Below are 13,922 nucleotides of genomic sequence, written 5' to 3' on the forward strand. Positions count from 1 at the left end.
GTACAAAGGACGTGCTTCTGAAGACAGTGTTGCCTAGTAAGAACATGATCATACCCCCATATTAAATGTAGATGGACTGCAAATTACCAAGAGCTCAATGTCAGGCGAGGTGGGGGAGAAGTGAACGGAGGGGGGTGGGTGGGGGCAGAGGCAGACCCCCACACAGCCCTCACGGGGTTGCACCCAATGAAGGGCGCATTTTACTTGAAATCCTATCGCAGTGTGAGATTTGGGGTGCAGCTGTCCCTCACATCCTCTCTAGTTATTAGATTTACGTTTCTGATAATAGGGAACACTGGAGTCAGAAACTGGGTCAACTCTGACAGTTCCCAGACCCGTTTTAAAGTTGATTCTCCACAACAGTTTGTATTTTTATCGCCCCTCACAATCCAAGGCCCAAAGTGGCCCCTAAAAATTCTGAGCAGAAGAAAGTACAGATTTAAAAGACCAAGGCCATATGGGAAGGAAGAGCCAGATCCAGAAAACCAGCTTGTCTTCGTTACCCTGTGACACAGTGCCCTTCTCTTTCTAAACCCATGCAGCCTCGTGTGCCTTGGCGAATTGATCTGTTTTAAGGATTTTTTAAAAATTAACTTATTTATTTGAGTGAGGGGGGACAGCAAGTACAAACAAGGCGGGGGCAGAGGGAGAGAAAGAGAGAATCTCCAGCAGACTCGACACTGAGCACAGAGCCGGACGCAGGTCTAGATCCCCTGATCCTGAGATCACGACCTGAGCCAAAACCGAGAGCTGGACACTTAACGACTGAGCCATCCAGATGTCCCTAAGGAGACCCACCTTTTCTGCTTTCCTTCCTTTCATCTGTGCATCATTTGGAAAATGCAGAAGCACTCCTCCTGGGGTAGAGCATGCTCTCCCTGCAGCCACTCACCCACGAGGCCACACTGGCATGCCAAGACCACAGGTCCCCATCACAAGGGATCGATGAGATGACACCTGGGATCTCAGAACCAGGGAAAACAGGCTGAGCACCCGCGTTTCTTATGGGTTCTGACCTGGCCGGCTCTTCTCTTCCTGCGTTCCCGTGGAGGAAACGCATCTCAACAAGCCAACGAGCTTCAAAGCAAATTGATTTTGCCTTTGAAATGTGTTCTTTGATTGCCAGGCATTCCTTCTGTGCAAAACGGTGCTAAGACAAGCAGCAGTGGCAGGGGTGGAAGGGGCATATGCTACGGGCTTGGCATGGAGACTAGGGCTGGAGGGGGGGCTGGAAGCGTGCTGGGATGGCTTCAGGAGATACACAGAAGCTCGTGTCTCCAGTACGTGGTGGTGACTCGACTGACCAGTGTCAGATAGGAGGGAATGAGGAGAACTTTCTCCCTGCTCTCAGGTCCTGGCCTGAATACAGAGTGAATTGTACTCCTGGCTATTTCAGGGTAAGCTTGGGTGGAAGACCCTTCACGACCAGGAGTCTGTCATAGCCTGTTTTCTTAGTGGAGAAGTCTGTAATGGCCTCATAAAGGGCTGTTCGGGGGCAAGACCTAGGAAGAAGGGCACAGAAAGGGGGGGGGGCACACAGATTATTTCCACAGCCTCACCCTGCCTGGAGACTCTCTCATTTTACCAATCACTAAATGATTCCAACAAACCTGTTGCTCCAGTTCTTCCGATCACCGATCACCTTCAGATCTTTGCAAGGACACGGATACTGGAAAAAAACGTATCAGTTATCATCCGAATCTGCTCGGCATGCCCAACCAGATCCTGGGCAAGGCAGAGACCTGCTGAACCGTTTTCTTGAATCTGTCCCCCGCACAGTAACCAGGCAGACGAATCGCCTTCATTGCACAGAGTTCAAGGGCAGGCCCCTGCTGTGCTGAACAAAAAGAGCCAGAGGCTTCACTGAAAGAAAGACCAACTCTGAGGATCCTATTCCCAGCAGAGTCGTTTACAAGGGCTCTGAAACCAAAGCGCTCGGTTCGAATCCCAGCTCCCACACGGACTAGCGGTGTGATCTCCTGAATGTTGCTTAGCTTTTGTGTGCCTCAGTTTCCTCATCTGGAAAGGGGGCTATCAATTGTAACATCCACCTCACGTTGGAAGATGTGAGGAGTTAAAAGGAACTTAGTATCATGACGGGCACTTAGAAGGGGCTTTATGAAAATTTGTTAAAATAGGGTTTGTAGGTAATGGCATACACCCCAGGACATATTCAGCACAGTGGGCTTCATGACGAGATGAAGAGTCATCGGGCTGTTCTACACTTGCACAGAATATCACCGATCCTGGGGAGCAGGGTACCTTGGGCCTGGCCCACACCTATCAGTATCAAAAAGTGCCATTTTGAAATCTAATGATAGGCAGTGAGAAAGCTGTTAAGTTGCTAAGTGTTCAGATGTTCTTTGGGGGAGTCTGGTCTCCATTGTGCTTGTGACATGTGGCTTGCCCTTTCCACCAATGTCCCTTTTCAGCAAGTGGGTCCCAGCTCTGTCAAGTCACCCAGCAAAGTACGGTTGTCAACGCTGTCTGTCAGGTGGATTAGGCTGAACTCAATAGACAGGAATGATAAAACCCCTGAGCAGGAGAGACAGAGGGGAGGAAAGGCTTTCCTGTTCCTTGCTAGGCTAAAGAGAAACCCGGGGGCATCTCAGGGAGCCCCTGGCCTGCAGCAGTCCATGCAGCCTGAGCTGCTGCCACGTACTCCCACCGCTTCTCACGCACTGGGGCACCCCAGCCCCGGGAGGGTCCCACCAGTTTTTAGGGACTCCCAACAACCTGTTATGGCTGGATCTCCTACATATACTCAAACCCTTCCTTACCCAGCCCTGATCTGGGAGCCTCAGGACATCCGATGTGGGTGCCAAGCAGAAACCCGGGATCCCGGCACTGCCCACGGCATCCTGAAGTTTGATTGGAAGCTGCAGGGCTTGGCAGAGCCTGCTGGCTGGTAATAAGAAAGGCCCAGGCTGCCTAGGAACAGAAGAGCCTCTCCCCTTGCTCGAAGCAAAATGCAACGTGCGGTCCATCGCCTCTCTGGCATCTCCCCAGCCTTTCTCCAGGGAAGCTAAATGCTAGGCTTCATCGATTGGTCAATAAGTCGTGTTTATTGAGCTGACAGTGTGTGCATACTAGGGTGTGGGAGCGGTAGAGAAAGATGGATGAGAAGGGGGGAAAAAAAACCCCAGAAACCCAAGACAAATGTTAGGATTTTCTATAAAGGTTAAGGACCCTACGCCTTCTCTCTCACGCACAGCCGGGCAGCTCACCCTCCTTCCTTCCCCTTGCTGGTGGCCTGCTGGCCCTCCTCTCCCAAAGGTTGCACCAAGAAATGGGCACTGGGATGACCCAGAACTAGAAAGCCCTTCTTTATGCAGTGCTGACCTCTAGAGGCTTCCAATTAAAAAGCATCCCAAAGGACCAACTTATTTTTACTGCTGGTTTCTCCATCTGTGCAGTTACCACATTTTCCTAGAAAACAAGAAGAAAATGTCTCTGGCTCCCTTAAATGTTACCTAACAGGAAATGCCTACCTCATTCTTAGGCTGCCTAACTACATCTCCCAGATTTATTATAAATGTCAATGTTTTCTGCTCCCAGAGGGGAAAAAAGGTGGGTCAGAGATAAGCAAAGTATTTCAAAGTTACTTTCCTACTGTGGCTCTGAGAGGAAAAGGACCCTGCCAGCTACGTCGGGAGGCATTTCTTAAGTTTCCAAAGTAACGGGTGGCCAGGCCCACTGCAGGGAAAGGAATGTTCGCTCACCCCAATTCGGAAGGGCATCAGGCAAAACTATGTGCCAGTCCCCCAAGACCCTGCATACAGGCACAAACCCGCTCACCCTAACCCCGGCACAGGATCCCAGCACTGGGTAGCGGCTATAGTTTCGTTTACTCTGTCTGACTTCAACCCCTTCGTGCCCACGATGAACACTAGAAACAATGAGGCATCCCACCTGACCTGACTCTCCTATGGAAACAAAATTCATTTCTAAAGGAGATGAGATTGGTTGTAATATTCCTAAGCAAAACACCCCAGAGCTTCCTATTTTGTTATAGCTCTTTATTCCGTAACACTGATCACAAAGAGAAGTATAGGAAGTACAAAGAGATGTATGGTAGAAAGTACTCTGGGATGTCCGCATTTGGCTTAATATCCACCCACTATTTTGTCTGGGGCTTTTATTTCTAAAAGGGATCCTAGGGAAGATGGGATCAAAATCAGAAATAGTTTTGCCAATGTCAGCTGCCCAGCCCTGGTTTCGTGAGACAGAATTTTCCTTATAAACTTTGTTTTCCACCCTCTCTAACCCCACTAGCCAAGACAAGATACATTCCCACAATGCTAGTGCCTGGAGGGGACTTGGAAATGAGAGCGTACTCTGATTTTTACAGATGAGCGAACAAAGGTCGGGGGTGGGGAGAGCTGACATGCCAACGGCCACGCAGTGGTCAGGGAGGACACTGGGCTAGAATCATTTTCCCCAGCCAACAGATTCCAGAGTGATTCACTGCAAACGGGAAAATGTGGGTCTTTCTAACACCAGTCCCAGCACTTAGATAAAGGAGGCATGCTACATTTTATGAAGGTTATCTGTGCAAGGGATCAAATAACAGTAACAAAGAAATACCCCCAGAAGAATGGCTTCGTCTGTGGAAGACCACGTCCCCACCCCACTGAAGCCAGAATCTTTGATGAGGGGGGCTCAGGCTTGCACACAGCCCACCACTCAGGTCCAATCTCTGACGAAAGCCTTGTCCCGAACCAAGAACCCCACCAATGAAGTTAGTGAGAGCGTGCGCGCACGTTTGCACACACACACACACCCCTCTCCCTGCATCTGCTAAGGCAAACTCAAATCTCATCTCACAATCTCTGGAGACCTATTCATTTGGGGGAAAGAAGCTAGTTCTTAATCAAATAATAGGATTTACCACCTGATTTAGCCTTCAGATGCCACTGTTCACTGAAGAATAATCACCAGGAGGACAGTCATCGGGAAACAGTGTCCTGTTGTCACAGAGCTACCACAGCTTTCTAATTGGTGCCACAAAGTGCCTGTGGTGTCTCACCATGAGAGAAAAATCAGGGTCCTCGTATATGCCCCTCAAGTACTGGCTTGAAGGAAAGCTGGAAAATCACTCACTACCAGCCACATCAACAGATACATGCATGTCTTAAATTACTCACCCCTGAACCATGCCAGTGGTTTCCGTAATGACCTCCTCTCTCGCTCCCACCCCACCTGCCCCCCGGCTGCCCCCGGCAACCCCAGCCCCAACATCACCAACCACAGACCTGGCTGGTGATCCTCATTCTCTGTCCCTCCTTTCCCATGAGGTGTCCTCTGGACCAAACACCATGGAGGGAGTAAAAAAGAGGCAAACATCACCAGATTTGGAAGGCTCTTTAATAGCAAGCGTATGGTAATTACATTGGTAGATGAGGTCCTCACTCCCCGGGGAGGGAGGACGGAGCAGATGTGGACAGGGCTCACTTTCGGGCTTACACTGCTCGAGGCTTCTAGAACAAAGGGTAACAAGTCTTTTTGGCAACCCATTTCACAGTTTTGTCATTTACAAGAGATTTCTTGGAAAAGAAATATAAAGGCGAAGAAAACATACACACCCTGCAGGAAACATTTTTGCCTAAGGAAAAAAGAACCCCCAAACTGTTCCTTGATTTTGCTTCTCATGTAGATGGCTAAACTCTGCTCTCCTAGCCAAACGAAGACTGGCTCACAGATCATTCCCAATCTTCCCCGAGAACGGACAATTTGCTTTCTCCTCTAAAAAGGGGACAGGACTGCTGTATCTTTACCCACCTTGCTATCAGAAGGTACTCAGAGTGAAAAAACAACGCTTAAGAAACAAAAGCGATACAGAAGAACGAACCAGGGAAAGGCAGCTGTACAAAGAACAGACTATCTGCTTTCTCGGTGGGACTGAGTAACTTGAATACAGTTCTCAGTAAATGAAGTGTTTATTTTTACGTGGCCTGGCACACACTTTCGACAGCTTGGGTCTATTCAGTCACACGGTGCTGTAAAGAAGGTTTCTAACGTGTGATGCTCACAGTCCTCTATTTTTGTAATACAAATTTAAATAAAAATATCGACGACACCATCTTATGTAACAGTTTACCCAGGGGAACGTGAGCTATAGACATTTACCACGGACCCCACGTTGCCATGGACACCAGAGGCTACGGGCAGCCTGGCAAGTTTTAGATATTCTGAATAACATCTAAAAGGCTTCAGCCTTTCAGGTCATACCTGGTGTCACAAAACCAAGATAACTTGTTGGGTCTTTGTGGAAGAGGATTCATGTTTCATACCAAAAAAAAAAAAAAAAAATTGGGCTTCTCTGGTAATCTAAAGACTAAGTAATAGGCAGTGGCCCCTCTGTGGGGTTGACAGTCCTTCTAGGGAAGAAGGATCTGTGATGCACTTGAGTTTTAATTGTGTTATTTCCTCAACCCTGAAAAGTGGAGTAGGCGGGCTCTGCCCTCCAGCCCCTGGGGGCATTCCTGACCCATGGCCTCCTCCACACTGAGAGCAAAATCAAGTCCGGTTCACCTGCTGCCTGCCAGGTGATTGGAGCCTGCACATGTGGTTGCACTCTGGAAAGACAGGGTTCTCTGGCTAACAGCTGGTTTACTGAGGAAAACTCCACCATCTTTGTGGGACACCTGCTGTCTCCTTGGCTGCCGGGCATTTGCAAAGCTGCAAATCCATTCCCAACACAGGTCTTGCCTCTCAACACGCAGGCGGTTCCTTCGAGAATAGCTAGCTCCTAGTGGGATAGCCCTAAAAACAGTTTTCCTGTACCGTGCACAATACCTGTCTTCCAGCTTTTTCTTTATTATTATTATTTTTTTAAAGAATTAGACACTAACTCTCCCGTCCTTTCTCATCTCCTCCCACTGCAGATTAAGTCCTGCCTATTCCTCTCTGCCTCTTGAACCATGGAAAATCAGGTTTGTTCATATCCGTTTCCCAACTTGTGAATTTTAATATGCAAGGGAGATTTCTAAAATATAAATTCCAATGATGCTGGGAAGCGCAGCTCCCCGAGGTCCATACACTTTGTGCTCTTATGAGACAGACACAATCTTTAGAGATGTCATTGTGCTGAAGGAAAGGTTGCTATCTGTATGTGAAAAATGACAGTAGCTATGAGAGGAGAGAAATTTTTCACTTAAGGACCCTGGAAACCTAAATCTGGCACCAAGACGGGAGGATTCCTAAATAAGAGACTCTCATGTTCTAGTCATATAAAAAAAATCCAAAACACACAAAAAAACCCCAAAGTCCTATATGCTGCTATGAGCCTGTGAGGCATGAGTGTAACTGAGCCAGAGTGTGGCAGGCGTTGTGGGGGGGGGGGGGGTCCTACCTCCCTGCCTGGCTCCCTAACTCATTCTCTGGTTTCCCAAAGTGTGCTCAGTGTGACTGTCAGGCAGAGCCAGTGACTAGGTGGCCATAAGAAATATGTCTCTGTGATTCACTCAAACCCAGCATCAAGGTTTGGTAAGGTTATCACAGGCAGGATTTCACAGCTGGCCCACAGTGATCAATAAGCCATCAATCATCCTCTCCCCACAAAGTTCACACACACTCACATGCTCACACACACACACACACACAGTCTCTCTCTTCTTTCTCTCTCCTGGACAACATGGCAAAAAGTCAAAGTATTCCTCTTTCACCCTCTCCTTGCTCTTCTTCATGCAAAATTTCCTCTCTCAGTTAAGTTAAACTCATTCCACTTCCAAAGCCGCAGTCTGTCGGGGCACAAGGGAAAGCCACGCCTTCAGCCGACAGAGCCTACACATTTGGGACAAGTACGTTTCTGTATCTCTGGGCCTGTGTCCTCCATCTAAGGGACCGGAAGTCATCAGCCCCTCAGACACTCATAGAACATCAGAAACCTATTCTAAGGTAGTCCTTGGCCAGCATTCTCAGGACAGCATCTCCGCAAGATCCAAAATGTATTTCTTTCTCCTTTCCCTAAAAGTGTCCTTGCCCATTGCTCTTAGCACACATACATACCATAAGGCAGTTAGGGAATGACAGTGGTGAAAGCAGAAGGGCAAACAGCCCTTGTTTCAGGCGAGTCAGGGGACTTGCCCAAGGTCACGTGGTCCCTGTTAGAGCCAGGGCTAGAATCCAGGTCTCTCTTCTAACTCCCGGGTCCATGCTCTTCCCACCGCACCAAACTAACTCTTCTTAAGTATTTATCTGTTTGTGAAAGTCAGGAATTCATCTAACCACAGAACCTCTTCCTTAGCAAAGACGGCCGCCTGCCTTGCTGGCTGTCAGGGGGCGCTCTGCACCACGCGAGCTCTGACGCCACATGCACACCCCGGACTGTGAACCCGCAGCCGTGGGAGCCAGCACAGGCACATGCAGCAGCAAGGGCAGCTGGGGAGGGGCACAGTCAGAAAAAGGGAAGTTTTGGAGGAAACGGTTCCATCTGCTAATGCCTTCTGGGGTTTTGCCATGAAAATAAGTGACACACAGTACTGTTATTCTCAATTCCTGGGGCAGAACAAAGAGGAGATTTCTCCTCAGCCCACTGAATGGCTGAGTTGATCTCAGTTCTGTGTTTATAAATAGAACATTAACATAATAATACCAAAATGCATTTGGTCAAAGCCTAAACGCTTTTTCATAAAATACATTTTATATTAATGTCCATTCCATTCGCAAACATATGTAAATTGAGCTGCTAAGCCTCTATGTGTAAAATTCCAGTTTACCTTCCAATGGAGGAAGCTAGTCAAGATTCTTCACCTCAGTCAGTGGCAGAAATCATTCTTTTAGCCTATTGTGTTAAAACAGAGGGTTACCAAACCCCAGCGCTATCTACAGAATGCAGCTCACAACTGCCTGCGCCCAGGTACTTAGTCAATGGGAAGACAGGCAAGGACAGAGCACAGAACATGTTCACCCACTGGAGGAAACATCAAGGTTTGTGCTGGGAATAGGCTACTCGGAAGGAAATTCATTTCACGTGAAATTAACCTTCCATACGCTTTTCCAAGAACAGAAAAAATGTGGGTACTGAAGCATGGAGGGAAACTGCTGTAGGGTTTTCCCCATGACTTAAAACTGCAGTACCCTGTTCTACCACTAGCAGCCGCACTCTTCATGGCACCAGTCAATCAAACAGAAAATGGTGATAGAATCAGGTTAATACTGACAGGCCTGAGGCTATAGAAATAGACTCCTGGAAGCTCTGTGCTCGCTGCTGCTGCTTTTTTGTTGTTGTTGTTTTTTTTTAAGTTCCAAACTATGACAACCTAACAGCCATGTGTGTGCATGTTAATAACATTTCCACCCCAGATGCTATGTTTGGTCAAGGGTTGTGAAAGAGGCATTCTGCTTTGAGAGATCCAGAAGGGTCCAAGAAAATGAATACTTTAAATAATTCCACGTAAGCATTACAAAGGATTTCCCCTGTAAGTATTTGTTGGCTAAGTGACAGCAGTGTTTCCAATTATTAAGTAGCTGTTTCTGGGAGTTGTCTTAGTATTTTGACCATTGAAACTTCCCATCTGAACCAAGCTAACCCACGACTGAAAGAGTCCCAATTTGATATCACTTTAAAAATTCACTTCTGTTAGGTCCGTCCAAGGACTTGATTATAGTTTTTTAAATAAATTATACAGTGGGATCCTTTTCTTGACCTTTTCTTTTTTAAGGAATAAAAGACAAATTAAGAAAGTAAAGAAAGATTCCATTATAAGTTTAAAAAAACTGTTTATCCTGGTTTATTTCCCCCATTAAATTTATCTATGGCTTCAAAGTTTAAGTGGCACTTGGATTCTGAATGTTTTCATGATTTAACAAGTTGCCATCTGGTTATAAAGATAGAATGTGAATGTTTCATTTCATATGTGGGACGATTTATAGATATTTTAAAGAAATCAATCATTTATGTCACCCCATTGATATTTTCGACTATTAGATTTTAAAAGTGGCTTTGGAATTAGCATGTTTTAAAATAACTGAACATGCAAGTAATGCTTATACCAACCATGAACCCGCTGCTATCTATCCAGGTAACTCAGTAATGGCAGAACGCTTCAACAAAGGCTTCTCTGCCTCTCTTCCCTTCTTCGTCCAAAGCTAAGTGATTATCCTTTTCTGCTCTTGTATTTGCATTTGTGCAGTTTAATGACTAGATATTAAAATTCATGCTTTATAAGCAAATTCCTTCACTTATGGACACACTTAAAAAGTACATAAAAAGTGCAGACTGCATTTCTTCTCTGTCATGCTTTCCCTCAATAATGTCACCTGTGAGGACTCAAAACATATCCTTAATGCATTCAGAGTTCTCCACATTCGAGTCAGCAAATGGTAGTTCTTCAACACAAACTCAAGAGAGAACAGTCAGCCACAAAATGGACTCTAAATTCAAAATGGCAAAGGCTACCAAGACAACCCCATAAAAACCCACTGAAACGGGAGTAAAATTCAGGTCACTTCTGAGCAAAGCTCATCCCAGATATTTTGCGGTCAATAAAAAGGTACTTAGTTTGAATTTGGATGCTGGGAGTCAGACGTCCTGTTTCGAAGTGCTAATGCAAAAAATGCTAACCCAGGAGCACGCGACCCCACCTCAGGTACCAGGGGGTCCACTCTCCTCAGGTGGGAGCCCTCGGAAGGTTACTGCTGACTGACTCCCATTTGGGGGTGGTCCGCCTCTGGCTCCTCCTCTTCCACGTCTGCACTGTACTCTTCAAACGCATCATCGTCAGCATCCGGAAGCCCCAGTAACTAGAGGAGAGAGGAGAGTACAGTGTGAGCGCCAAATGGCCCAGGGGCAGGAAGAGAACCAAAGACATCCGATCCAAATTCATCAACATTTAACAGGACTCAGCACAGCAGCTACAGATATCCCACTGGAGTCAACCATCCCTACAACCATGTTTATGAACATACTGGAAGGAAATGTCAGTCCTTCAATGGACTGGAGCCCAAAGGGCTAGGTTTTATTGGGGATCCTGGAGACTCTCTACTTCTAAGTATCAAAACATGGCACCACACACAACCAATGGAGAATAATATCGTATACACACACACACACACACACACACACACACCCCTGGATGTCAGCCATAATTCAATGAACATGCTGACTATTCCATCAAGACATAAAAAATCTACCCCCTCTATATTTTCTTTCCAAAAACCAAGTGCTGCTAGTATTTATAATGCACCTGTAAAAATGTAAAAGCTACTGAAAATTTTAATTTTCTTTCGTTAAATTATGGTGCATCTGTAAGATGGGATCTTATATACCTACTTAAAATAGTATTTTGAGTGACTTGATACAGAAACATGTACCTAAGTGTAAAAAGAGCATGGTGAAAATTGCATTTTCATTATGATACAGATTTTATTAAAGTTTATCCACAACTCCATGGCAAAAAAGACTTTGAATGAAATACATCCAAATTTTAAGAGTATTGTTTCAGGCAGTGTGGTTATGGGTAAGTTTTTTCCTTTTTATCTTTTTGCATTTTCCAAAGGCTCTATCATTATCTTTGGGGATATTCACAATAAATACCCAGGAAACATCTTTTCAAAGTACTGAATGGTCTTTACTTGGAAACTAAGTGTCGTTTGCTGGGCCTGATCAGTATGAAAGAAAAGCCTTGGTGCTGGCAGGGAGCGGAGGCCTTGGCCACCCCTGGGCCCTGCCTGTGATCATCGTGCTTCTGTCCCACAGCTCCTCCCTCAGATTTAGTCTCCCGTGGCCATGATGTTCTCACATGGTGGCCCTGACGTTCTCACATGTTGGCCCTCTCGACTGGTCACTTTCAGGCAACTTGGCTGAATGGTGCCGGGATCCTAGCTAACTGGATGAAGCCACTACAGTAAGATGGACCATTCGGTTTGCTTTGCATTGCCTCCCTAATGCCCTGCGACCCTTCCCCTTCTTCCCATCCCAAATGCTGACAGGAGGAAACAGTAAGTCCCAGTCGAAAAAATGCTTTTCCAGTGAAGTTCTCCGACCCCAACTCCTGAGGGTCTCACAGAGCCCTGTGAACACACTCTGGACAAGATCATCTGCCAGGCCCTTGGTCATATTCTATGTGGGGCCTGGCAAGCCGGGCGTGACCAGCTGTAGACACACAAGCTTTCCCCTTTGAGCCCAGAGCACTGCAGCTGTCTCAATGGGCCACCACTGACTTGGAGGGGTGGGGCGAGAGAAGCACGTCTCCGCTATCCTGGAGTGGAGCGATCTGTGGAGCGATCTCGTGTATGCTTGGGGGAAGAGAGAAGCCCGTTTCTCCTCCTGCTGTCACCCTCTCACATAGCGGAACAAGCCCAAGATAACATTCGCCTCTAAAGAGAGAGAAAAGATGGCTACAGCGAACACAGATGGCAAGTATTTTGATGTCCCATTTTTTAGTTGAAGAGCTGCTTGGTGACACAGCGAGGTGAAAGTGTCAAATGAATGATGATATTTCAATTGCTGATAGAACAGAAATATCACGAGGTGCCTGGGTGGCTCAGTGGGTTAAAGCCTCTGCCTTCAGCTCAGGTCATGATCCTGGGGTCCTGCGATCGAGCCCCACATCGGACTCTCTCAGCGAGGAGCCTGCTTCCTCCTCTCTCTGCCTGCCTCTCTGCCTACTTGTGATCTCTGTCAGTCAAATAAATAAGAATCTTTAAAAAAAAAAAAACAAAAACAGAAATATCATTGCCCCTACCAAGAACCTTAGAATTACCTAGATGCCAACAAAGGACGCATTAATTCAAACAATAAATGTGACTCCTCACTGCACTAAGAGATACCCCTTAAAAGAGGAACAGCTAGTGGGTTCTCTCTCATTTAACAGATCTGACTGGTAGCCACTGCCTGGATTCCAAGGCTCAGTGGGAAAGACTGGTCAATTCGCCATGTGTCCATGGGTAAAGAAGGCACAGTCGAGGCACACATCTACACGTTTGCCATCTTGTCCTAAAGACACACACCACTGGTTATTCTTTTTCATAATACACTTGAGTGAATTACTATTCACTCAGTAATTCAAACCCAGGCCCCAACCATAGGTACCCCTCAACACCCTTCCTCTCCTTGGCTTAGGGTGGTCTGTAGAAGAGGTTCCGGTGAGCCATGACCACTTCTCTTCCCCTTTCTCCTCTACCTAGCTCTCTGCCTTCCCTTTGACGAGAATCCAAAGCACATAGTTTTAGGTCTAGAGCATCTGCACAGGTGAGGCCTTTCCCTGGGATGTGACTTGTAGAACTGCTCACTCCCGACCCTTCCAGGAGGAAGAAAGAACATTAGCAGTTCTGACAGGCCTTCCCGACTTTCCAGGCACCCTTAATGCCGGGTCTACAGAGTCACTGAGAGGCTGTGCAGAAAAGGCATTGGACCCGGCATCCAGAAGCCAGGGCTCTAGTTGGGGACCGAGCCTCAGCATCCCTCTCTGTAAACTGGAGACCACGACACCTGCTCTATGTCCAGAGAAACTATGGAGATGAAATGAGAAATTGGGGCGTCCGGGTGGCTCAGTCGTTAGGCAGCTGCCTTTGGCTCAGGTCATGATCCCAGGGTCCTGCGATCGAGCCCCACATCGGGCTCCCTGCTCAGCAGGAAGCTTGCTTCTTCCTCTCCCACTCCCCCTGCTTGTGTTTCCTCTCTCTCTGTATCTCTCCCTGTCAAATAAATAAGTAAAATCTTTAAAAAAAAAAAAAAAGAAAAAAGAAAAAAACGAGAAAGTGAATGTTCCATGGGTGGCAAGTTGCAGAGCCTTATGTGAATTCGTGAGGTTAGATCCTGTTACCTTGGCTTCTCATTTTAAAATCCAGCAGTTCTCGGGACGCCTGGGTGGCTCAGTTGGTTAAGCAGCTGCCTTCGGCTCAGGTCATGATCCCAGCATCCTGGGATCGAGTCCCACATCAGGCTCCTTGCTCAGCAGGGAGCCTGTTTCTCTCTC

At 46.9% G+C, this 13,922-nt stretch overlaps 1 protein-coding gene across 1 annotated transcript in view; it reads right to left on the reverse strand.

Moving 5' to 3' along the window:
* Positions 1–5,347: 5,347 nt before the first annotated feature.
* Positions 5,348–13,922, reverse strand: part of MTURN (maturin, neural progenitor differentiation regulator homolog) — a 29,545-nt gene continuing 20,970 nt past the window's right edge. Inside the window, exon 3 of the mRNA XM_059396649.1 lies at positions 5,348–10,746. Within this exon, the coding sequence (XP_059252632.1) occupies positions 10,636–10,746 (111 nt within the window). The 3' untranslated portion in view covers positions 5,348–10,635. The remainder of the gene's footprint in view (positions 10,747–13,922) is intronic.

The sequence above is a fragment of the Mustela nigripes genome, chromosome 4 (genome assembly GCF_022355385.1).
Source record: "Mustela nigripes isolate SB6536 chromosome 4, MUSNIG.SB6536, whole genome shotgun sequence".
Lineage (NCBI taxonomy): Eukaryota > Metazoa > Chordata > Mammalia > Carnivora > Mustelidae > Mustela > Mustela nigripes.